The sequence below is a fragment of the Eulemur rufifrons genome, chromosome 29 (genome assembly GCF_041146395.1).
Source record: "Eulemur rufifrons isolate Redbay chromosome 29, OSU_ERuf_1, whole genome shotgun sequence".
Classification (NCBI taxonomy): domain Eukaryota; kingdom Metazoa; phylum Chordata; class Mammalia; order Primates; family Lemuridae; genus Eulemur; species Eulemur rufifrons.
Window position 1 is genome coordinate 32,886,269 of NC_091011.1, and position 26,100 is coordinate 32,912,368.

Below are 26,100 nucleotides of genomic sequence, written 5' to 3' on the forward strand. Positions count from 1 at the left end.
GATATGAAAAAGTGCATCTTAGTATCGGTGAAATGCACACATTTCATTGCACAGTTTCAGGCAGCATCCTCGTTTGAGGCAAATTCTGCTTATGTATTGTCTTTTTATAAGCAACTATGATCTGACCCTAGTTATATTATAGTTATAGTAATTTTGCTCTTCAAAGTTAAACAGTAGTCATCCTAGCTTAAGGATTGTTTTGCGACATCAGTAACTAAACACTGCAGATGGAAAATACTCTTGTATTAATACGATTTGATATCCGAATTGTCATATAATATAAGCAAACAGGCAATTGAGAGAGACAATGAATGCAGGGTGACAGTGAAATACGGAGCATTCATTAACTTGAATAAATCTTTTGGTTTTCATTGGAAATAAAATCATTTCCAAATCTTAAGATTTGTTATTTTTTTCTATGCCAATTTTTTTTCTTCTTATCTTCCTTCCTTATGTTAGCTGTTAAATATATATAGTAATTATATTGCACACATACATAAATGTCTTACAAACCCACTTCCCCCTGTCTTTGCAGGGGCCCCTGTACTTGCTTGAGAACATAACAGAGAGACATACTGGTTTGTAGGAATTAATTTTGAGCCAAAGATACTCTTTAGTTCTTGTGCAGAATGCACCATGAAAAATAGGGAACATGGTCTGAAAATTAGTAATATATTAGAAAATCTCTACTTAATTTGGTGACCCGGAAATTTTTTGTTTAAATAACTCATTGTTGGAAAAATTTTCTTTTTTTATATTTTCACAATTTAGAATAAGCTTTTATAGTAATTAAAAACTCTACTCATTTATTTGGGATATTTTTAATAACCCACTAAACTTAGTGAAAAGTATATGAAGGGGAAAATCAAGAGACATTAGATCAGGCTATGGTTTTGTTATTCTTCAGCTCTGGAATTTAAGCAAGTCACTTAACTTTTCTGTCATTTTTTCTAAAATTAGAAATTTGAATGACTGCTAATTGTTTTACTGATTTCAGAGAAATAAGAAAATCCAAGACAATAATAATAATATGAAAATGTAAAAAAGATATTATATGTGTTATTTTATTTAATCGTAAAAATGAAATGAGATAATGCAAAGAAGCATGCCTAGCACAGAATAAACACTCAATGATTGCCAGCAGGTATTATTATTCTATCATGAATGATAACACCGCCAGGATGAAACTGATGTTCACTTTCCAGTAAAGAAAAAAATTTCCAAGAGGTTGGGTGACATTCCTGTGGTCAATCTGAGAGCCCAGGCCAGAATTATGACCTTATCTGCTGGACAACAAGGCTGTGCTTTCAAACTCAGGAATGTAGTGCCTATGTTCTTTATTGTATGAGGTACGTTCCTTCTAGATCTAATTTGTTGAGAGCTTTTATTATGAAAGGACACTGAATTTGTTAAATGCCTTTTCTGCATTGACTGAGGTGATCATATGGTTTTTGTCCCTCATTTTGTTAATGTATTTTATCAAATTTATTGATTTGCCTATGTTGAACCACCCTTGCATCACGGGATAAATCCTACTTGGTCATAGTGAATGACCCTTTTCATGCGCTGTCAAATTTGGTTTGGTAGTATTTTGTTGAGGAGTTTCTTCTGATTCTTAACTGTGTTTCAGATAGTTCAATTGCTCAAAAAAGCATCACTGGATCATTTTTTCTGCATCCACATACTAATAATGTCAAGAGCAGAGCACACTCCAATATACCAAGAGAAAATGCACAGTTTTTACGCAGGTAAGGACTGAGGTATCCTCATTACAAAATAATAATGCTTTATTTTCTTTTAAAAACATCACCACTTCTTCTGATTGCCCTTGTATTTATTACAAAGTAGGAAGACATACAGCTATAGAAATGTGAAGCTGGCACTGCTCTTGCTAAACTAACTTTTAATTAAATGGACAATACACTTACAATTTACCTAGAATCCTGGGTTACTTCCAGAGATTTCTGGCCATCCTCTTTCCATTGTGTTAAAAACAGAATCTAAAATATCTTCAAACAAGTTATAAAATATGTGTTGTATATTTGTGTTCAAATACATCATCTGAATACTCAGGCTTTGATTGAATATTTAGCATTATTGAAATGATATTGACAATAAGATTCAGAACTATTAACTCACAATAATTAGTAATTTTTACATCTGGTTTTGGTAAAATTATTATCTCCCTTTCCCCCCCACCTTTTTTTTGTTGATTAAGAAACTAACTTGGCCGGGCGCGGTGGCTCACGCCTGTAATCCTAGCACTCTGGGAGGCCGAGGTGGGCGGATCGTTTGAGCTCAGGAGTTCGAGACCAGCCTGAGCAAGAGCGAGACCCCATCTCTACTAAAAATAGAAAGAAATTATATGGACAGCTAAAAATATATATAGAAAAAAATTAGCCGGGCATGGTGGTGCATGCCTGTAGTCCCAGCTACTCGGGAGGCTGAGACAGGAGGATCACTTGAGCTCAGGAGTTTGAGGTTGCTGTGAGCTAGGCTGACGCCACGGCACTCACTCTAGCCTGGGCAACAGAGTGAGACTCTGTCTCAAAAAAAAAAAAAAAAAAAAAAAAAAAAAGAAACTAACTTGATTACAAAATCAGTGAGGGACATAGTTGAGATTTGAACACAGATCTTATCACACCAAAATGAGCTATTCTGTACTTTCCTTTAATTCTTCATATTTATTTCAAATTTAATATTTAAAAGATTTAATCATCTCCCACTGTCCTGCTTTTTTGAGCAGAGATGAAATGAGTTTATCATACACAGTCGATTCTAGCAGGTGTTAACAGCTGGAACTCAGCACTTTTGCCCAAGGTCCACTCTTACAAAAAAACCATGACTTCCTTATTTAATGCTTATATTCTTTTCAATTCTATTTCTATTAAAGGGAAATATTAAACAAGTGATAATTTTCAGAAATAAATTTTATAAATACAAGTTTTTGTTAATTCAAATATTATAGAAGATACATGTTGTCTAAAACCTATAGAATTGGCAGTGATGGGAGGGTAGCAATGACAAAAAAAGAGGAAAAAATCATGAAATCCTAATTCAAGTAACATCAAGTATAGTGGAAGAAAGCATCTGACCTACTTAAAAAGTCACGGGTTCATTTTAGCTTTACTCATTTAAAAAATGCCATTTAGGCAACGTGCCAGGCCCTGGGCCAGTTTCTGAAAGCATAGAACAGAAATCTGTAAAAGAGGCTAATCTGATGGTAGCTAGAAGAGAGAATTTTAAGGATGACCCTTCACGAAGTGGTATCTGGTAGGTGTCTTCCAAACACTCTTTTCTTCCATATCTGTTTTTTGGGGGGCCTGAAATTCTATTATGAGAAGGCAAGGCAGTGCTTTCCCAATTACAGATAAATCATAAAAGATGCAACTACCAAACAGAACTATTACATTAGCTGAAATACACTTATTTTAAAAATTCTAATCAGGTAATAAATAAAACACTTAAGTAAATGTGATCAGGTTCTTTATAGATTTTGATAATGTGGAGAAAGAGACTTAGCAGAGCCATGGACGTTTTCAGGGAAGTCTAGAGTCATCAGTGAGAAAAAAACAAGAAAAAGGAAGTCAGCTCCACCAAAATACACTCAATTCTGGCTCAATCTATACTCAGTTCTGTGGGCAAATAAAATGTACACCTGGAGGGCATTTTGAGCTGCATACCCTTGTGCCTTGTGTATATAGATGCACCAGAGATGAAGCATATACATGCATTATTAACAGATAATGTAGACAATGTAGCCACATATATTCAATAAAACTTGCCTCTTGGCACTTATTTGTTGATTGAATTAGTGCTTAAGTGTACTTTTGAAGGATTGATTAATCAGGAATCTTTGTATTTCCCCAAGGATAACTCACAATTCATACGAATTCATTTATACAGGTATATTCTGCCCCTAAACGATGTTTTCTACTTGTCATACAGACATTAACAGGGAGAAAAAAAAGAATGAGAGACTCACTAAAAAGGAATACAACTTTCTATCAAAGAGGTTATCAAAGGTAATTCAAGACTTTAAGGTATGTTATTTGATTCCCCCCCTGACTTCAACTATTAGCTCTTCTTTCCTTGTCAAAATAACACTTGTGTATTTACTGAGGGGAATGGTTTCTATCACAAGGACTGTAAAATGTTTGTTAAAGGAACATATTTTATATGTTTATAAAGGACATATTTTTTATCAGACCTGGCTATGATCTCACAATGCTTTTTGTATTATTCCAAAGAAAGGAACATTCTTATTCACATGATAAAAGCAATTTGCACATATGAATTCACTGTCTGACACCAATGAAAGTAGAGGATGTTTACATGTGTTGAAAAGGAAGAAAAATATATTTTGCGGTAAAATGAATTTGAACTAAGGAACCCTTTTTTAAAATGTTAACAGCACTGTAAAGCCAGGGGGTGCTGTGATATGGTGAATCAATTTTATTGTTTGAACATGGCACTTAGTTGTCATGACAACCTTCTTAAACTGTAACCTGAAGACAATTAGATCTAAATCGGAATATTTAGCAAGATAAACTGATAACTTCAAGGTAGAGTTTGATGTTGGGTTTAGAGCAGGTCACAAAGTTATTTATTCCTTTCATATTGGGTTTTACCCCAATCCTTAATTGAAAGAACAGCACAGATTCTAAATAAGTAATTCAGATCATTTATTTAAAACTTTAGCAAAATCAATCCCAATAGTTTTGTTGTAGTTTCACAGCAGAGAACACTTTATAAAGAAATGAGAGACGAGAAGAAGAATGAAAAATATCACTAGCTAAGAATCACTTTTTTTTTTTTTTTTTTTTTTTTTTGTTGTTGAGACAGAGTCTCACTTTGTTGCCCAGGCTAGAGTGAGTGCCGTGGCGTCAGCTTAGCTCATAGCAACCTCAGACTCCTCGGCTTAAGCGATCCTACTGCCTCAGCCTCCCGAGTAGCTGGGACTACAGGCATGCGCCACTATGCCTGGCTAATTTTTTTTTTTTTTTCTATATAGATTTTTAGTTGTCCATATAATTTCTTTCTATTTTTAGTAGAGACGGGGTCTCGCTCTTGCTCAGGCTGGTCTCGAACTCCTGACCTCAAGCGATCCACCCGCCTCGGCCTCCCAGAGAGCTAGGATTACAGGCGTGAGCCACCGCGCCCGGCCAAGAATCACTTTTAATTTTAAATCTCCTCTATATTTGGACTGAGACATTTGTCACAGCACCAACCTTTTACTTTTTTTAATCAGGTAGCTAATTAGATGTTTAAAAACAAACAAAAACCCTAGCTGTTTTTACTGGACTTCTCTTTTCCTTTCAGAGATAGCAAACAAAATTATTTTAAAAGATTGATTCAATGTGCTAAGAAAATATAATTTTAGCATCTCTGCTGTGGTAGTATCCTCAAAACTACTCTCTAAAATCATCAAATGTTCTACTTAGAGCAGAGATGAGTTTTGCCAGAATTTGAAAACATTGGGAGACGAATTTGGTTTTGTATCTTCTATCTACTTTTTACTTTAGTTTTGGCCCATTTCTAACTTCATTTTGAGACTCCTCCCAGATGGAAGATGGTATCTGACATAGGACAGTGAAGGCCCAATATTAATCGCCTGTCCAGAACTTTCAGACCAAATCAATATAAATGCATCTCCCAGGGGGTTAGAAAGCAAACAAAGAGACCCAGTGGTGAGCTATCTGGGGAATAGCTATAGAGCTGTCCAATAATCCCAGTTTCTACCCAGTTAACGTGACAGCATCCCTAGATGATATAGCTGGCAAACTCAGGTCTACATGAGATGATATAAACAGTTGGCCAGACATGAGGCTTTCTTGTTTCTCATTTAAGCATCACAGGACTATTCAGTGTCTATCACTGACGATGTTTATGGAGTTAAGGGTCTTAGGCACCAATGTGGCCTCTGCAGTGTACATCTGAATTTTCTATTCTCATGCATTTTATGAAACCTTTGTCTCTTCTTTTTAATGGGAAAAATCCAGTAAATGCCTCGTGCAATTTAATCTAAATACAAACTCAGGGTACACACTTTGGTTTTAACCCCAGTTATTTTAGATGGTAAAATAAATTCATTTCCTTGTCTATGAGACATGTGAACTGTTTTAAACAGCCTCTACTATACTCTATTTGGATTCTAAGATCGTTTCCCCTCCTTGGATATTTTTTCCTTATTATATTGGAAATACTCAACAAAAGGTCAATGATATTACTTAAAACTTATGTCTGTTTGCTTTTCTTAGGAAATAGGTACCTAACGAGAGAATAAGGTCTCTTGAGGAGAAAAGATATATAAGAGAAGAGACAGACAGGGAGAGGCTGGGAGTGAGAGGAGAGGAGTTGAACAGGTTGTAGACAAACTTATTCTGTGATAAAAAATAATGAAGAGTTCCCCCTCAAGTAGATAACAATATGTATGAATGGATAAAAATATATTAACGATCTTTTTGCATTGTTCCAAAGCTAAAAGTGAGAGAACCCATAGCTCTTATACCTGTGACCAAAATAAATTATGCTACTACTACTTGCTATTCTACCTTTCAAGATGACACTTGAGATTTGAAATTGATTTGGTCAAAAATGAAAATAACAAGTGACAAAAGGATTAATCCCTACCAGCTAATTCTGAGAACTGGACTTGTTAAAACCTGCCCTCTTGGCAAGGAGAAAGACCCAAACATAAATGTTCCTCGCTCCTGAGGGAGATTCTTGGATTTAATGGCAAGAAACACCTTTTCTAAATTCCCCTCTTTGCCCTCCATGAGTTTTATGTTGTTTGGCTTTATCTCAATTTGGTATACAATCTTTTTCTTCTCTGTTTTGACTAAACTATTCACCAGTCTTGATCCAAATTCAGTTTATCTCTGGTGGAAATGCTGACTTCCATTTGAGTGGAGTTCCATGAAGAAGAACAAAGAATCATAAAGACATTTGATATGAGCAAACACCTCTCTATTCAATTTTACCAAAATTGTGACTTATTTTGCTCTGTTTTTCTTTGTGGAGTTGCTTGTTAATATGTTTTTAATAGACAACAAGGCACCAAGAATCCTGGGTAAATAATGGATGTTAAAAATAGCTACTACCTAACAATGTTACTGGAACAATTAGAATGCAGAAAACGCTCTCTCATGAGAAGCCAACTAAAAACAAAGGTTGGCATGATGCTGTTTCTTTGTTGCTTTTTTTTTTTTTTCAAATTAATACAGTAAATTTGCTCCAAACTCATCTCTCCCACTTAAAACTATTTGGATGGTTTTTGTGCTGTTTGCTTTTCAACTCCTCCTAAATTATATAATTGTGGGATCTATTCTTTGTGTAATTTTACCTTTTTTCTTCTTTTTTTTTTTCAATAGACATTTATAGTGCCAACATACATCTATATGTGTGGACTATATATATATATGCCTTGTTTTCACACTCAGCGAGCAAGGAAATTATCCTAAAAAAAAGTTTCTTTCTAGCCAGATTCTATTAGGTTATGTTATTCAAATGCACTATAACACAAAATTCATCTCTTCTTTGGTGTCCAGTTGCTAAGGAACACAGCCAAAATGTTCCTCTTTGCAGCACAACAGAAGACCAGTAGAGATCCTGAGGGTTGCCTATAGACATGTGCGGACCCTCTGAGCAAGTGGAATTACACTTCTGCATTTAAACCTGGAAGAGCACAACATTATTGACAAATAGCTGTTTTTACCTTCTGTACAATGGAATAAAAACAGGGACTTCCATAATCCTTGCAAAAAGCCCAGTAGCTTTTCTAGACTCACGACCTCTCAAGTCATTCAGCATATTTTAAACAGAAGCCCTATCACTTCTGCCTCTAAATGCAAAACAGGACTCCTGAAAAGCATAAAGTTTCTGAAAGGTCCTGCCATGTCCACCAAAAGAAACTATTTAACTTTGTTTTTCTTAAAGGCCAATTTCTACAGAGACATGAATCTGAAGGAGCAATAAACACCATCTGAATCTTTTTCAAATGTCTCACCCAAGTTAATTGGACACATGTAAAAGGTATTGTCTACCTTAAAGACCTAAAACATGTTATGACATCATACCATTTCATAACGTCCTGAACGAGATACTTACATTTTGCTGTCACTTTGTACCCCCCTAGAGGAGGGGTGTGGCCTTCTAATGCATCAAATCCAGCGGACACTAGGACCATGTCCGGATCAAATTCTTTGGCCACAGGCTTCACGATGGTCCTGCACAGTAAAAAGGCAGCCAGTCACACTTGGGAATGGCGAATACCTTTAAAAATTGTTCAGTGAAAACGACTTGGCACAATCTCAAGTACTTCCCAAGAATAAAGAAAACGGAAAAGAAAACACTATTTGAGTGGATCAAAAACTTATCATTTCCTTAATACTGAATCACTGTTATTTTAACATCCCAAATCAGACTTTTTTCTTTCATCTTTTTTCTCCAAATTGAAAAACAAAAAAATGCTTTGCAGGTACATTCTAAAGCCTGTCATATTACACACACATCTGTGGCTATTTTATCCCACTGCCTATGAAAAAAACTGCTTCTTCCAAGGGAGTGACTAATGTTTTACAGAGGAAAGTCGAAGCTTTAGTGAAAACCCGGCTTGCTCCAGTTAGTGAGAACTTGGTGTAAATTTGAACTATAAATTTCTTTGGGGAAAAAGTTTGCTTTTCCAACTAAAAAAAAAAAAAAACATTTTTAAATATTTGTCGTGGTAGGGGGTGACTCTTGCAAAGGAAAAACACAAAATTCCCTTAATAGAATCCAGACTATAATGTTAAGTGAGGCCAAAGTCAGACACACCAGGAACGAGGTGGCCCCATCCATGACAGCATCGCCTGCTGGTCCCACTCAGACACTTCAACACTCACCTCTCCAGCCTTCTCAGGGCTTCCTAAGCCCTTTCTCATCAGTGCTGGTTTGGAGAGAGAATGACTATGGAATGCAAGTGGGCTTCACCAAATAAAATTGTTTTAAACGTAGGCTTCAAGACCAGTATGCCATCATAAAAACTCAAAGTTCAAAGACTATTTCGTGAAATGGAGAAACTGCATGCTGTAGTGAATTTAAAAAGTATGAAGACCTGGGTTGTGTGCTTATGAGAAATAACTAAAAGAGATCTTAAGTAGTTATCCCTGAGTAGTGACATAGTTAGTTCTTTTAAGTGTTTTAAATTTGTAAATTTCCCAGATTGTCTGCAATGATCACATATTAACTTTATATTTAAAAATTCAATTGCATGGCATAAACAAGAATTTGTTGAAGTTATAAAATAAAAATATATGATTTAATTGAAACTTACGTAGACTATAAATGAATGAAATATTTTCTCTAATAACTCCACTACTGTCATAAAAGTTCCATCCTTCGGGCTCATAAATGTACATGCAAGGGACTCCCACAGTAGGATTCCCAAAATCAGAAAACCATGTAAATCTGAATCGGCCTGTCAGTGAAACCACGTGAAAACCTAACTTTATTTACTATGTAAAATGTCATTATTCTTTTTCTTTAGTAAAATTAAGAATTTCTACTACAGTTATGTTATCAAAGAGATATATTGGATTCTATCACTTCCCAATAATACCAACTCTTACATTGTAATTTTTATAAAAAGTATCACACATAATCAATTCGATATTTTTCATATGAGTGGAGTAGCCATATGTCTCTTTAATTTTATTAATCCTATGAATGCCCTTAGAGAACAAATGATGCATTTACAAACATCAGTAGATAGATGATTGAACAAGGTTGTCCATGCAATCATATGCATCATAGTAATCAATTTTCCATCTCCTTCCCTTCTATTAGCAGGTCATCTTTCTTTCTTCTTTTTCTCCGGTTAATCTGTGCCTTTCTAATTTTTACCCAACCTTCAAGGCACATCTCACTTACTATGTTCTCCATTAAGGCTTCTCTTTATACATGGATATTGAATATATATGCATGTATTTTTTGGTGGACAAACAGGAGACAAAGGTTGCCAACATAATTTAAGAATATAGAAACATAGACATGATTTACAGAGTGTAAGTGCCTACAGAGAAGCCACAAAATCAAGCTGATTTTTTCCCTCTCTTTCTAGAGAAACTAACTGACCAAACAGGAAATACTCAGAGAGTCTGACAGTTGTGTGTCACTCAGACACACAGTCAGCTTGTTTTTCCAATCTTCCTCTAGCGAACCCTACAGTGAATCACCAGTCAAAAAGCCCAACCCAGTTACGTGTCTTTTCAGTGCTCCTTTCTCAAACAGGATGGATCGTCCCCATTTGTTTGAAGAAACCTTCAAGTATGCAAGATAGCAAAACGTGCAAAATAATAAATAAAAGAAAGTGAACTCGGAAAACAAGATAAAATGCAGGGAAGAAACCATAATTTCAAATATTAGGATTATCCTTAAAGACATAAGATAGTACATCTATAAAATCAGAAGGGGGTGCTACTAAAAAAAACCCTGAAAACATAAAAAATACAATAAACTGCTTGGAAAATAAAGTCGACAAGTTGTCTCAGAAAGTACAGCAAAAAACAAACAACAACAACTAAAAAAAAAAAACCAGAGATCTGGTAAATTGGGAACAATAGATCAGAAACTTAGAGGACCCATATAGGAGAATCTACATCTGAGGCAATTGCAAAATTTTAAAAATTTAGAATCCCATATACATCTCAACTGCTGACCAAAACTGAAAGTAGAATAGAGTTTTAGACTTTCAAATCTTAAAAAAATAGAATCTCCCACAAATATCTTCACAAGAAGGTATTGGATAATACACTCCATCAAAATGAAGGCATAAACCAAAAAATATAAAGAGAGATAGAAACCATTCCCCCACCAAAACATTTTTATAAATTCCCATTTTTTCCAAAAGTTTTAAAACTTTTATTCTAACTTTAGAACAAAACAGTAGAAATTTGCTCTGCCATTGGAAATTTGGCATGGAATAGAGTAGGTTTTCATTCCAATGCAAATACTCTGTTAATAAATACATCTTACCCAGTTACAGGGGAAATATATCCCTCTATGCCAGATACCTCTGAATATACAGAATCACTGCTTTCTATCTGGAGCAAACAGCACATTTGTTATGTAGGCCTTTCCTGAATTCACAAGCATATGGGTTTTACAATTTCATGCAGGTTTTTAAAATGCTCCATCTTGCAGGACTAATCCTATACATTAGAATTCACTCTAAAAAAATAAGAAAAAGATGTGAATTTTTGAAAAAAGATACATCACCTGATAGACTCCTCCTACTTAAAAATATCCATTCCAAGAATTAAATCAGAGTGGTAGTAGTTTGTTGACTAAATTAGTGATGCATAATGAGAACAGAGTTATGTGATGTTATTCTGCAATATATCCTGTGTGTTTTCTATTATATCGAAGAACTATATGGCAACAGATGTTTGTAGATGGTGACACTGGTAAAGTTCATTCTTTCATCTCAACAAGTACATATTGAGTATCTACTATGTTGCAAACACTGTTTTAGCTTAAAGATGTGCTCAATTTTGAACTGAGTCATATTTATTTTCCTTCTGTCGACATTAAACTCTTTCTTGCTCTTCTCTTTGATAAATTTATCAAATAAGACTTCACAAGTCTCTTTATTTTGGCAATTATCTTAGGCCTGTCCATGAAAGTATTTGCACTGTTCTATTTATGCCAGTCTAGACTGATCTTTATTCAAAAGATCTATGGTGTCTGAAAGGTTGAAAAATGTATTTGGTGGTGCTGAGCATGAAAAACAATGTTATTTGTCCTCAAACATAACAAATCTTTGAAGACATTCATTTAAAATTTTATCTGAAGAATTGGATTTTCTATTTAAAGATAACAAACAAAGCATACATGTTTGCCTCTCATCTTTCCCAATATCGCACTGAAAAAGAAAGGATAGGAATACACATATGAACTCATGGTTTTTAATATATATCAGGTAATTAGATACAGAAATAACTTTTGATGGGTATCCGTAGGATGGTATATATTTCCTAAAAGCAATGAAACCCCGGTAACAGGAACCCAGTCAGTACCAGATCTTGCTCTCTAATATCAATTTCCAGTAAAAGGACCCATGAGTCCCTGGGGAAGTGGTTGGTTCCAGGACTGCATTAGGCAAAATACCAGATGACTCTGGAACAACTTGAGGTGACAGAAAGCAACGAAATGCTCAAAAAGAGATAGGTACATGTTAATAGTGTATACAAACCAGTGTGAAGGAGCTTTCAATGGCCAAAGGTGGAATAATTTGAGGAACAAAATAAATAATGATAGTATTGGATTATAATCCATAGAATCAAACACTGAGTCCACAGTGAGATAAATAAATACTGAATAGAGAGGAGAGGACATAGCTCTTTCCTACAGAAAAATATCAAGTCTTAAATGTAGAAGAATTGAGGGAAATAGGAAGTCACCATTTGAACAATACAGGAATAATTGCTGCAGGCAAGATCCATCGATGAATACTAAAATTAGTGGGCAAAAGTTGGAGGAGAAACACAATATTTGCATAATTGCAAAGCATTACAAAAAGAAAACTGCAGAGACGACCTTAATGAAGTGATAAAAGTTAACATCTCCTGTTATTCTCTATGACTGTGGTCTCCAACCCAGAGTCGCAGGCCGGTACTGGTAGTGGCCTGTTAGGAACCAGGCTGCGCATCACCTCCTGAGCTCTGCCCCACAAATGCCCCCTCCATCCTCTCACCTCCCCATCCCCACCTCTACCTTCCCCCAACCCCACCGTGGAAAAATTGTGTTATTGTCTTCCATGAAACTCAGGAACCAGGCCTCAGAGAAAGAGGTGAGGGGAGGGGAGAGGAGGGGCGAGCCAGCAAAATTTCGTCTGTATTTACAGCCGCTAGCATCGGCGGCCTGAGCTCTGCCTCCCCCCACAGCGCCTCCCCACTATGGAAAAATTGTCTTCCATGAAACATGAAATAGGTCCCTGGTGCCAAAAAAGTTTGGGACTGCTTCTCTATGATGCATTGACAAAGGCAGATCAATCCTATAGTGTTCTTGTTAAAAATATATAACCTTAGATATGATATGAGAAAACTTCAGGCATATAAATTGAGGAATGTGTGACAAAATAACTGACCAGTATTCTTCAAAAGCCCTGGCCGTGAAAGACAAGGGAAGATTAAGGAATTGTTACAGATTGGAGGAGACTAGGGAGATGTGACATCCAAGTGCAAGGAGGGGCCCTGGATTGGATTTGGGAACAGAAAAAGGGACATTAGTGGAAAAACTTCAGTCCCATATAAAATCTTCAGTTTAGCTGATAGCACTGGACAAATATTAATTTCTTATTTTGATAATTGTATTACGGTTATGTAAGTTTGTAACATTAGTGGACACTGGGTGTCCGGCATACAGGAACTTTGTACTCTTTTGACAACTTTTCTGTAATTCCAATATTACTTCAAAATAAAATGTCAACAAGTATCAGAATACAATGAATAAATAAATTTATAACAACAAAAGAGAATGGGAGAGTTGTCAACAGATTTTTAACAAACTTTTGGAAGAGGGAAATTGGGAGCATTCTGAAAAGATGAAACAAAAAAGAGAGCTGCTGCCCTACACCTGCTTCCGTAGGACCACGGAAGAGAAGGGAGACACTCCACCCAATGGAACCCCACTGAGGAAATGGGTCTGGTGAAGGAAGAGAGAGGCAGGACTACAAACAAGAAGCCAAAGAAGTTTCAGTTGGTTAAGAACACAGACTACATTCCAACACCTTCATTACATTTCCCCTTTGCCAGTAACCAGGGAAAACGGTCAGGTCAGATTGCCTTTTTCTTAAGCAAAAGGATGTGTCTACAAAGTAAAGGCTTCTAATGTGCATACTGGTGCCCTAATATACAGTCCTTATTTTATCATTTGAGAGGACTCAGAGACTATGAGCCATTTTCTACAATGCTAACTCTAAAGTGGGGTTTGGCGATCCACACCCTCTATCCCACACCAGCTGACATAGAGCTCTCAAGTGACCCATTTACACAACCACAGGGAAAACTGATACCAGACTTTCTTAAATATCAATGAAAAGTCAGGCATTACATGGCACATGAGAAAACCCAGCAGTATAAAAAAAGATTAAAACAAACAAAAATATAAATGAGTCTGGAGATAGTTTAGGGAACAGAAATAATAACCTCAAAGAGATACAAGAAACTATTTTAGCTATAAAGAAATGCTGTTATGAAAAAGAACAAAGGACAAAGGAAGTACTTAAAGATAACCAAATCGCACAAATTAATAGAAGGTCTGAGAAAATAAAATTGAAGTGATCACTCAGAAGTGGATGCAAATAGGTAAAACATAAATGGGAAAACATGAAACATAAAGAAAGGATCATTGCAGAAGCCCTGTATTTGAATAATAGGAGTCCCTGAAATAGCCAGGCACAGAGAGGAGAGGAAATTATCAAGTAACAGCAGAAGATAATTTTTAGGAACTGGAAAATACTCAAGTCTATGGATTTGAGAAGTTCAACCAGTGTGAAGCTCTAATGTATAAAAGAAAAAAAACACACAAACACACACACTTAGACATAGTCTTATGAATCTTCAGATCCTCCGAGATCCTTAAAAAAGAAAAAAAATGTATCCTCAAAGAAACAGAAAATGATACTGACAGCAAAGTTCAAATCGGTACCATTGAATATCTTTATATTCTGAGGGTAAATCCTTTTTAAACTTCAATTCTACTTCCAGCCATTACATACTAGTATTCAAGTATATGATATAAATAAAAATACTTTAATACATGTAAGAAATCAGAAATTTATTTCCAATGTACACGTTCTTAAATATTTACTTGAGAACGTAAGCTTTACTTCTGCAAAGCAAGGAAATAAATCAAAGAAATAGGCAGGCATAGGACCAAAGTAGTTGATATGCCATAGGAAAATGAAGAGGGTCCAGTGACTGTGTATATATTTCTTTGCTAGAAAGCAAATGATTGAAGGAATAATAATGACAATAACATATGTGCTTTTTTTTTTATCTTCGCCTACCAAAGATGATTCTAGCATGCTTTTCTTGAAGAGTATGTCTTTCCTCCTTGCATTTCTTTTTTTTTTTTTTTTGAGACAGAGTCTCACTCTGTTGCCCGGGCTAGAGTGAGTGTTGTGGCGTCAGCCTAGCTCACAGCAACCTCAAACTCCTGGGCTCAAACGATCCTTCTGCCTCAGCCTCTCGAGTAGCTGGGACTATAGGCGTGCACCACCATGCCCGGCTAATTTTTTTCTATATATATTTTTAGCTGTCCAGATCATTTCTTTCTATTTTTAGTAGAGCCGGGGTCTCGCTTTTGCTCAGGCTGGTCTCGAACTCCTGAGCTCAAACAATCCACCCACCTCAGCCTCCCAGAGAGCTAGGATTACAGGAGTGAACCACCGCACCCGACCTTCTCCTTGTATGTCTTTACCCCAAGTGAGACACATGCTAATGAGAATACATTGAGCTTACAGAAATAAAGGGAGACAAAGAGAATACTACTACTAATAATAAAAAGACACATGGATCATATGATTAGATACAAAACACCGTCAAGAGAAGAGAATCCATTCTGGATTTCTTTCCGTGAGATTTGGAGCAATTGATTCTGATTCTGAACTTCTCAGTTAGAATCAGATCTCTGGAACTATTTCATTTCTCATCAATGGCCAAACAATTGGTTGCACCCACATTGAGTCAAGTGTTGTCCTTAAGCTGAACCACACTAGTAATTTCCCATGACTCATTCCAGAATGTGCTGAGGGAAGGGTATAAGATTCTACTCACTCATTTGACAGGCTTAGTGCAAGAAGGGAGCTCCCATAGGAGCAAACTGTGGCTTTAAGGAAGACAACAGGCTTGGTTTCACAGCCTGCAACTGAAATTTCAAAGCAAATTTCAAATCATCTTAACCTGTTGAGTTACTCAACAATATTCTTGTCTTCATCTAGCAGTCATTGATTGAGCCCCTGCTATACGGGAAGTGCTGGTTTGGTGCCAGGATTCAAAGATGCAAATAAATACACTGCTGCACTGCCCTCAGGGGGATCACAGATTAAAAGGAAAGGCAGGTGGAGAACGTGTCTTTGCGATATGGCAAAGTACCAACTCAGGCATACACGATGTGACAGAGGAGAATGGAAACCAACAGGGAAGAAACAACATGAACACAGTCCACCAGAGGGGACATGGCAAGTGAGTTTGGACATTAGGTACAGGTCAGGGATCATAGCAAACAAAGACCCTGATCTCTTGCTTTCATGGAGTTTGCATTCTAACAGGAGAGAACGACAGTGTAGAAATAAACAAGGAAGTAAGTAAGGACATGCAAGTAAGCAAAAAGTAAGTAAAAAGCGAATTATACAGAAAGTCATGGGGGAGGTGCAAGTTTAGATCTGAGTACGCAGAGAGGTGGTGACAGCAGAAATGAGAACTGTTTATGAAGGGAGGAGGTGGCACAAGCGAAATTACGGGGGAAGAGCAGCCACTGAGGGGAGACCGAGCACCTAGGCCCAGAGGTGTGAGGGCCCTCGGTGTATTCAGAGCATCACAGAACGTCACTGTGGCTGACACAAAGGGAATGAATGGAAAGATTGTTGGAACTGGGGTCAGAAAGGTGGTATAAAGCCAGTTCATGTAGGACCTCGTAGGACTTCGGCTTTCATTCTGAGCAAGAGGGGAAACCCGAAAGTTTTGAGTAAGCAGTTCCATGATCGGCTGTGTGTCACCTCTGAGACAGCAGATCTTGATCCCCTGTGTAATTTATAATGGCATATTGTAATCATGCAAATATGACTTACAGGTGAAAAATCCAAGCCTACATTTTTCTTTATAGTCTAATTGTAGGTCATTGCTTAAAAATACCAGATTATAGAACTACACTACAAGGAATTCTGCTCTTTATAGGTTTTTCTTACAAAAACAAAAATGTCCATTACAGCATGCACATTTTTCCATCCAATCCTATATGTCATGTGTGAAGTAACAAGGGAAAGATGCTTTCAAGGACAATTCTTCATGACAGTCACCAGGCAGAGCATCAAAGAAGAGCTCCCACACAGATTCCGGGCAGCGTTGCAGCTGCTGGTGCATCAGGATGGCTCCCAGCCCCTCACTTGCCACTGGGTCCTTGTGGGGAGACACTAAATGAAGGAATATTATGGGTATTTGCGGAAGAGGCTCAGTGCTGGGCTCTCTAAGCACACCAAGTATGACTAGTGCTCTCCCCCTGCTCCCCCAGCCTCAACCTGAGTTAGCTCTGCTCTTCTTCCCTAACCTTCACCTTCCCACTCCTCACACATACCAAAGTGCACACATGCACACACACATGCACACGTTGTCCCTTTCTTTCTTTTACCACCCTCCTTTTTCTTTATAGCCTCAATCTTCCAACTTTGACAGCTCCCGCTCTCTCATACACCCATAGCCAATCCACTAATGAATACTATTGTTCACACTTTGAAAATATATACAGCAATTTGCCACACCCTAACACCTCCAGGGCTGACATCCTGGCCTGTGCCAACACTACCTCTCACCTGGATTAAAGACTCCACCTTGTAAGAGGTGCCCATACTACCTTGGTACCCTCTGTGCTCTTTTCTCAACATGGCAGCCAGCCAGGTTGGTGTATTTAATCAGATCTTCATCATTTTTCTCAGGGTAAAAGCAAAGGTTCTTGTAAATGATGCTTACGTCCCTGGACAATGACGTTGCCCAGCACCTCTCTGACCCCAGCTCTTACAACTCTCTGCCAGGACTCTATTCACAAATATGCCTTACCAAACAAATTGTTTTTAATAATTATTTATTTTTATTTTGGTAAAATGTACCATTTACCGTTTTAAGTATGCAATTCAATGCCATTATGTATTAATACACTCTCATTATTTTGCAACCAACCACCATCCAACTCGAGAACTTTTTCATCTTCCCAAACTGAAAATTTCTATGCCCATCAAATAGTATCTCAATAACTCTTCATTTCCACCTCCCCCCAGCCCCTGGTAACCACCATTCTACTCTGACTGACTAGTTTAGATACTTCATGTAAGTGGAATCATGCAGTATTTGTCCTGTGATTGCCTTATTTCACTTAGCCTAATATCCTCCAGGTTCATCCATGTTGTATATAGCAGAATTTCCTTCTTTTTCTAAGGCTGAATAATATTCCATTATATGTATATACCACATTCTCTTTATCTATTCATCCATTAAGTGACACTTAAGCTGTTTGATACGGAGAAACTGGAACCCTGTACACTGTTGGTGGAAATGTAAAATGGTGCAGCTACTATGGAAAATAGGGTAGAACTTCCTCAAAAAAATTAAAAATATAAATGCCATATATTTTCCAATGAATACCATCTATATTACCAATCCCCCTTCTGGATAGCTATCCAAAAGAATTGAAATCAGGGTCTCAAAGAGATATTTGCACCTCTATGTTTATTGCTGCATTATTCACAATGGCCCCAGGGATTTTACACTGGCTACTCCCTTTGCCTGAATGCTCTTCCTCAGAGGCCTAAGTCCCTCACCTCACTCAAATAGTTACTCAACTATTGTCTTCTCAGTAAGACCTTCCCCTGAGGCCCTTTCCCACACCTACTCCACCTCTGTCACTCCTAACTCTTTGTTCTGCCTTTTTCCCCCATAACACTCATTTTCATCCAAAGTGATACAGGGTTTGCTTATGTATTAATCTTATGTTCATTGTTTATTTTCTGGTTCTTCCCACTAAGTTCTTGAAGGGAAGAAATCATTTGCCTCTTTTCTCACAGATATATCCCAGCAACCTAGAAGAGTATCTGGCACGTAGTGGATACTGAATAATTGTTGAGTGGAACATCTAGTGATGCCCTCTCTGGTTTTTCAGGTTTTCTTGGTCCCTCACTCTCACTCTTCCTCAGCCCCGGCACATTTCACAAATATATCATGCCTTGTTTTTGTTCATTGATTTACATATGTTTCTAAGTGTCCATTTCTTTTTTATTTGTACAAATTAATCATTAAAATGGGAACTCTGCAAGTTCAGAGTTCTCTAACCTTCTTGCTTTGATGAGCACTGGGACATTGCATGAAAGGAGAGGGGAAAAAGATGGAGTTTTTCCAAAAGCCTTGAAAAAGGGCATCAAATTCCACAATATTTTCCAAGGAGTACTAACCCAAAACTGAGTCTTCTGGCTTCAGTGTTCAATTGCAGTTGGGCAGGAAGATTGCTGGATTCCAACTTAAGACATCCAGTTTCTGTTGTTGGTACTGCCTCAAATTGTGTAACCTTGGTAAATTGTCTTAGTCCCCCAACTACATAATAGGACTGGGGAGTGGGACTCTCTTGAATAATCTCTAAAGTTATATGCAGCTCAAACATTCTAGATTTTTTTATGTTCCAGATCTACCATACCAAAGGAACACATTTTTCCCTCTTACTCTTTCTCTTGCATTTGATAAGAAAAGCCGTTGCCTGAAGCACATCTTTTCTGATTGAAATTTTTGTTACATTACCCACTGATGTGCCCATCATTCTAGACCCTAGAGTGGAAAGCAAGCCATTTCATTCCAAAAGCAAAGCTTACATGAGCTATATTCCTGGAGCAGAATTATTATTCTATTAATAAAGAGATTGGAGTTCTAAATATGGCATTGTGAGTTTATATTGTTTCACTATGTTAAAATACTAATGCTAATTATAGTATTTTGTGTTTTGAAATGAATCCTTGATGAGAATAAGGAACCTATATACAAATACTACATGTATGTCGTAATATTACACAATATATTTTAACTATGCATATGTATATGCATGTGTATTTGTATATATTCTTAGTCTAGAAAGATCATTCTTCTAATTAGAGTTTTAAATATGACATTCAGTAAGTTTCTATTGCTTTAGAGCATTAAAATGTCAATGCTAATTTTAGAACTCTATGTTTTTAAAACAGAATGAATACTTGAACGGACTAAGGGAATTTCCTTGCCTCTGATGTGTCATGTAGCCAGTAATATATCTGAGTAATTCAGAAGTATTGCCAATGTATCTCTGAGCTAAGAGTCAGGAGATACATCCTGCTTAACAGTACCTCTTCCTGATTTGGGGGTAGTGTCAGTGAGTGTAGTATTATTATATTTGTATTATTATATTTGGTCTTCCTCTGAATGTAGAATGGTATTGCATCACTAGGCAAAATCCCACACTCAAGCATAGCAAGCTGGGCAAAATTATAAGGCTTCCAGTCTACCAAAATGGATAAAGTGATTTTTATCTAATTATCATATATAAACACAGTAGTAATAGAATTAAAAGATTTTGCTTTTGTTGAACTCTGTACTGAAATCTGGTCTAGAAAAATCTAGAAAAGCCTTCACTCCACCACTAACAGATTAGTAAAAGACTAAGTCCTAAGTAACCAATGCTGAACTACAAGGGGGTGTAGGGGGAACAAGGGTCTTCTCCAGCATAATGGATTGGAATTATTGATTCCTTTTTGAACACCTTCAAAATTGCCTGTGACTGTCCCTGTCGGTACATTTTTCCTATGGTTCCAGTGGGTGCCTACAGAGATTCTAGTTCCACAGCAGACTTTTAGTTCTAATTTCTCTTAAGCCTACTTTATTACTTCTTCCCATCTTCCTTCCTTTTTTTCTTTCCTTTATTTCTTTCTAATTTTCTCTCTTTTTAGTCCAATTTATTCTTAAAGGTCATGAAAAGAATTGAAGAAGATTTTGGGAAAAAATTGACACAAATCAGATCAAAATTTTTAATTTTTTGTTTCCTTAAGTGAAGATCAACTGGATAACCAAGGAAGAAAGTATATTTGAAGAACGTAATCCACATGATTCATGAAAGAAAGGCAGAAAAAGCCTCTACAACATGTATCTTTCCAAATTTTTGTTTATTTTCATTTCTATAGCAACCTGGTGGTTGTAAAACATTGCCGTAATGAGTAGAAAATAGAGCACAAATGACAGTAAAATGTTCTTATAACTCAAATAGCAAAGAATTGTTTAGAGAATTTGGAAAGGCTGATTTTTTTTTTGAAACGGACTCACTCATAGCAGGAAAAATGTCTACCTAAGCCATTAGTAAATTTCCCCTCCAGGGAGACAATAAGATGCTGGTGACACGTGCACTTTGGAAACTTAATTATGTGCCCATTTTTGTTATTACTTTCTTTATCCAAAAAAATCCCTAAAGAGATTTTACTACCATCAAATCAGTCATAGGGATTTCTCTGCTTTCGGTGGGGTGCAACGTGGAGCTTAGTACACATATTGCATTTCCCATCACCCTATGAGCAGTACAGAATATTCTTTTTGCAGAGTTTCAAATGAGTCTCTCTTTGGTCTTTGCACAAGTGATTGCATTCCATAAAATATTACTGCATAAATCCAAAGGACCCTAACTAAAAATTAAACTCAGTATTCCAATAAAATTATATATATGTATGTGCATGTGTATATTTATATATATGTTTATATATATATATTTAAAATTAAACAGAATGTTGGCCTTTATATTTCTTCTCAAAAGGAGAGAAGATGGAGCTTTGTAGGCATAAAAGGAAAGAAAAAGAAAGGTCAAAATTTACTGTAAGTAAATGTTCTGTGGTTTATAGAATTCACAAAACAAATTACAGCATAACATCCTTTTCAAGGAACTGTTTGTGTCTTTGGAAAAAGTGTGTATTATTTTTGGTGAACTCTACCTTTTGATGTGGCCTTTCTGAGGGAGGCAGCATCATCAAAATTTTTTTTTAATTGCGTAACAATGTGAGATGAACAAGACAAAAGGCAAGTTCATTTAGTAACTTAAATCCTTCTTGTTCCCTGAGGCATAGCCAGACAGAGACCAAGAAGGAAGAAAAACTTGGGGCCTGAGTGGAGCTCTGAAGTGCAGAGTTAGGCTATCTCCTCGATCAGAAGACCAGCCCGAGATCAAGGAGCTTTAATTTTACTCTTATCTAAAATGACAGTACAGTAGGATTAATCCCAAAACTAAAGAAACACTTCATAACTGTTAGGAACAAGCTAACTCTTTTCTTCTAGCATGAACAATAAAATTATCAACCATTTTGACAAGGTACCATGTGCCAGGCACGGAGTTAGGCAGTTTATACATTCCTTCTAATGCTGAGATATTCACAACATACATGAAATTATGTATTTTGATCCTCCAACTATAGAAAACGAGACTGAGACTCAATGAGGTTAAGACCTTTGATTAGGTTGATTCAGCAAATAACTGGTTGAAATGGGATTCAAATTCAGATCTGCCTAAATCTGAAGATCATGTTTTCTGAAACCTGACAATTTCACTGCCTTTTGACTGCATTTTTGGGGTGAAAAATTAATGTTTCTAAATACTATAATTCTATGAAGTGATGAAGGCATATGATAGTGTATTGAAGAAATCCTTTCAATATTTCTGGGATTTAGATAGGAAGCAGTTATGCCACTTCCCATTTTTAGGAAATGGCAAAAATGATACATTGTTGTCAGTATTTATTGAGCAGCAACTTATTTCTAGGCACAAGTCCAATATCAATGTTCATTCCACCAAAAACTCTGGACTTTCTATGGTGACATGGCAGAGTAGTTGATATTTACTGTTTCATTAGTTATGACAAAAATATACCCTGATTAGATGATGGATTGTCAGTAGGATTAGCATGAAAGCAATTTCTAAGAACAGTATACTCAAACATTCCAGATAAGAAGTGAAAAAATAAGCTGATTACCCATTTTTTCAAATATCCAGATGTCTGACTCCATATACACAAATTGCTACAGTAAAATTATCATTTAAAAAATAATTATGATTGTTTTTATTTTTAAAAAAGTGGATGTCATGGTGGCACGTGGTTTCTTCTGTGATACAGCGACATGCTAAATGAGCTGCTGAACACCTGGCAGAAGCAGAGGTTTCAATAGATAAAAAGCTTAAAAGCTAACCTTTTGTGCAAGAATATTTGTCCTACAACCAAATAATCCTCTATAGTCATCAATGCAGCAGTACTATACCCTCCTATTAAAAGAATTAGAGTTGTTTTTAAAAACTTTTCCAAATAGCAGATATTATATAAATATATTCAAATTGGTTTGTATAGATCATATCTCCATTTGAAAACAAAATAGCTGAAGCTGGTTTTTACAAGTTTGTCTTATTCATATTGTCCATTTGTTCATTCATTAATTTATCCTCCACATATTCAATGAGCATCTGCACTGAATCTCAATGCTAAGTTGCCCAGTGTTAGATTTCATACTATTAGGACGGATTCCTATACTTAAGGAGCTCATGTGGCATGTGTAAAATAGATCTGTAAACAAATTTCCCCCAGTTCAAAGTGATAAGTTCTCTAATCAGATATAGATTTTTTGTCTCCCAGTTCAAAATAGTAATTACTCTAAAAAGTATAGCTGTACATGTAGACACAGAAAAGGAAGTTATTAATTGTTCTAGGGAACAGAGGAAAGGGTTTATAGATAAAATGATATTTGAGTTGGCTGCGTAAACAGAAGCTTAGTGTGTTTCAAAATTCTCAAACCATAATCAACAGCAAATAATGACATTTCACCTCCTGAACCAGTATACACACACACACACACACACACACACACAACTAAACCATATTTTATGAAACAGTACTTAATATTCTTTTATCTTCTATTACATTCTGTTCAAAAATGCCAATCTTGACACACTAAACTGATTTCATAATCTTTTAATGAGCTGCAACTCACAGTTAAAAAAATACTGCTTTAAAGGAAGAGAAGTAATTATTCATCGGAAGAAAATATTTCCAGACAAAGGGAAGAGCATGTTCCAGACATGGAATTACCAAAGCCATGACACATACAGAAAATGGTAAAAATGTCAATGGAGTTGAATCATGACATGCATGGTGGCAAAGAGATGAAAAGTGGATTGGAGAAATCAGAGAGAGAAAGAAAACGATAAAGCTGAGAGGTAGGAGACGAACGTAGGACCAGACTGTGAATAACTGGACTGTTATTTCCTTCAAAGGAGCTTTATGATGTAACAACATTGATCCAGCAGAGATCATTAAGATAGTAAGGTGGGAAACAAATGCCATCTTACTTCAGGGAAAGATAGTAATGTGGAGAAAAGACCGGAATGCATTTAGGTGACAGCAAAAACCATAAAGACCTTAGCTGAGGTATCAGCAATGGGGATGGTTAGCAAGGGGCAACTTCAGGAGATAATCTATGAAGGTATTCAAGTTCAGATAACTGGTATTATACCACACAATCCCAGTAGAACTAGAACAAAATAGGAAGGTGGAGATGAAATGCAAAATAAATAAATTGTTCTCATTTCCAAAATTTAAACCGTTGATAAGAATTCATGTATTCAACTAAATATTTTCAAAAATTCAAACAGTTCTGTTCTTCAAATTATCATTACAAATGGTCACGTAATAAGTTAATATAAATGACCATTAAATATTTAAAAATATCTAACTTAAGAGTCATCAGAGAAATGTAAATTAACCCCAAAATATGCCATTTTTCACTTATAAAGTGGCAAAGATTTTTTCAAAAACATTAATATTCTGTATTAATAAAGGTGAATTAAAATTGATACTTACATATATTACTAGTGGGATTATAAATTTTCATGTTTTTCTGGAAATTAGTTGGACAGTTTATATCTAAAAACTTAAAAAATTATCATACCTGTTGACTGATAATTCCACTTCTACAATTATTTCCTTAAGTAAAAAAACAAATTCAAATGGAGAAGAACTTCATTTGAGTCTGCTCCATATTTAAGATAATGGGAATTTGAAAAGAGCTTAAATGTCCACCAATAAGGAACTAAGTAAATATTATATAGGTATCAGAAATTATGTTTTAATCTGACCTAAATAAAACAATGGTTTATATTTATAATTTGAGTTAAATTATGTTTTAATGAATAATTAATGACACAAATACTTATGTTGATCTTAAAATGCAGGAATCAAAATACATATGAAAGATTTAAAATATGAAAAATTTATGAAGATTATATCAAGACTGTGAATTATAAGTAATTTTTAATTTATTCTTTACACCTTTTTATTTTCCATGGTTTCTATAAAAAATATATACTAATTATATATAGTATTAAAATTATCAGTATTATTTATAGATAAAAATTACAATCACCTTATACAACATTCAGGAATAAGCAGAGATTTTTTTTATTGTTTTCTATTTCATTGAATGGGGATAAAAAATACTACTCCCCCCCAAAAAAAAATACTACCTCTCAGACTTTTGGGCAATTAAATGAGATTGTGTAAGAGAAAGTGCTATTTTGAAAGTATTTATTTCAAATACTGTATATATTTTTTCTACTATTATATTTTCTAGCAAAGACATTGAATTGGTATAGTCAAAATGGCTTCTGGACAACAAAAAGTTCTGTAACTAACATCTGTGACCAGAATTAACAGTCAAAATACTAGAAATCTTACAAGGATCCCAACTTAATTTTCCAAGGGAAATATAATTTAAACTAAGATTTAATATCTGCTCAAAATTATAATTATATTCTTAAATATCAAGAATTTTTTGTTATATTCACACTAAAATCATTACACTGTCTTTTGTGAGAAGAATTATGGGTGATTTTTTTTCCAAAATTTTTTTTCTAACATAGTTATATTCGTTTTACCAGCCCAAATTATGAGTATTAACCCTTCCATTACTTAGGTCAAGTTCCTAAACATAAAGGGAGCTTGAGACAGAACTTCTGACACTCTACCTTTCAGGGAGCAAACAAAGGTCAAATAAGAAAAAGCAGAAGAGAATGAGTCCTTAAAATTGCAGGAAGAGATCCAGGAGACCCCAATGCTATAAAAATTAGGAGGGGTACAAGTTTGCAAAGAGAGAGATAAATATTGAGTAACAGTGAGATTGAGAAAGACAACATTAAGTTAAAAAAAATTATTTCCACTTTCAATCTGATGAAGAGGTGCTAACCCAAAGAATTGTCTTAATAAAGAAAATAGAAGCAATTTCAGTGGATGATAATAATATCTGAATAACCAGATAG

At 35.7% G+C, this 26,100-nt stretch overlaps 1 protein-coding gene across 1 annotated transcript in view; it reads right to left on the reverse strand.

Moving 5' to 3' along the window:
- HDAC9 (histone deacetylase 9) overlaps positions 1-26,100 on the reverse strand; it is an 830,046-nt gene that overhangs the window by 70,470 nt on the left and 733,476 nt on the right. Inside the window, exon 21 of the mRNA XM_069462244.1 lies at positions 8,110-8,228. Coding sequence (XP_069318345.1) covers positions 8,110-8,228 — 119 coding nt within the window. The remainder of the gene's footprint in view (positions 1-8,109; positions 8,229-26,100) is intronic.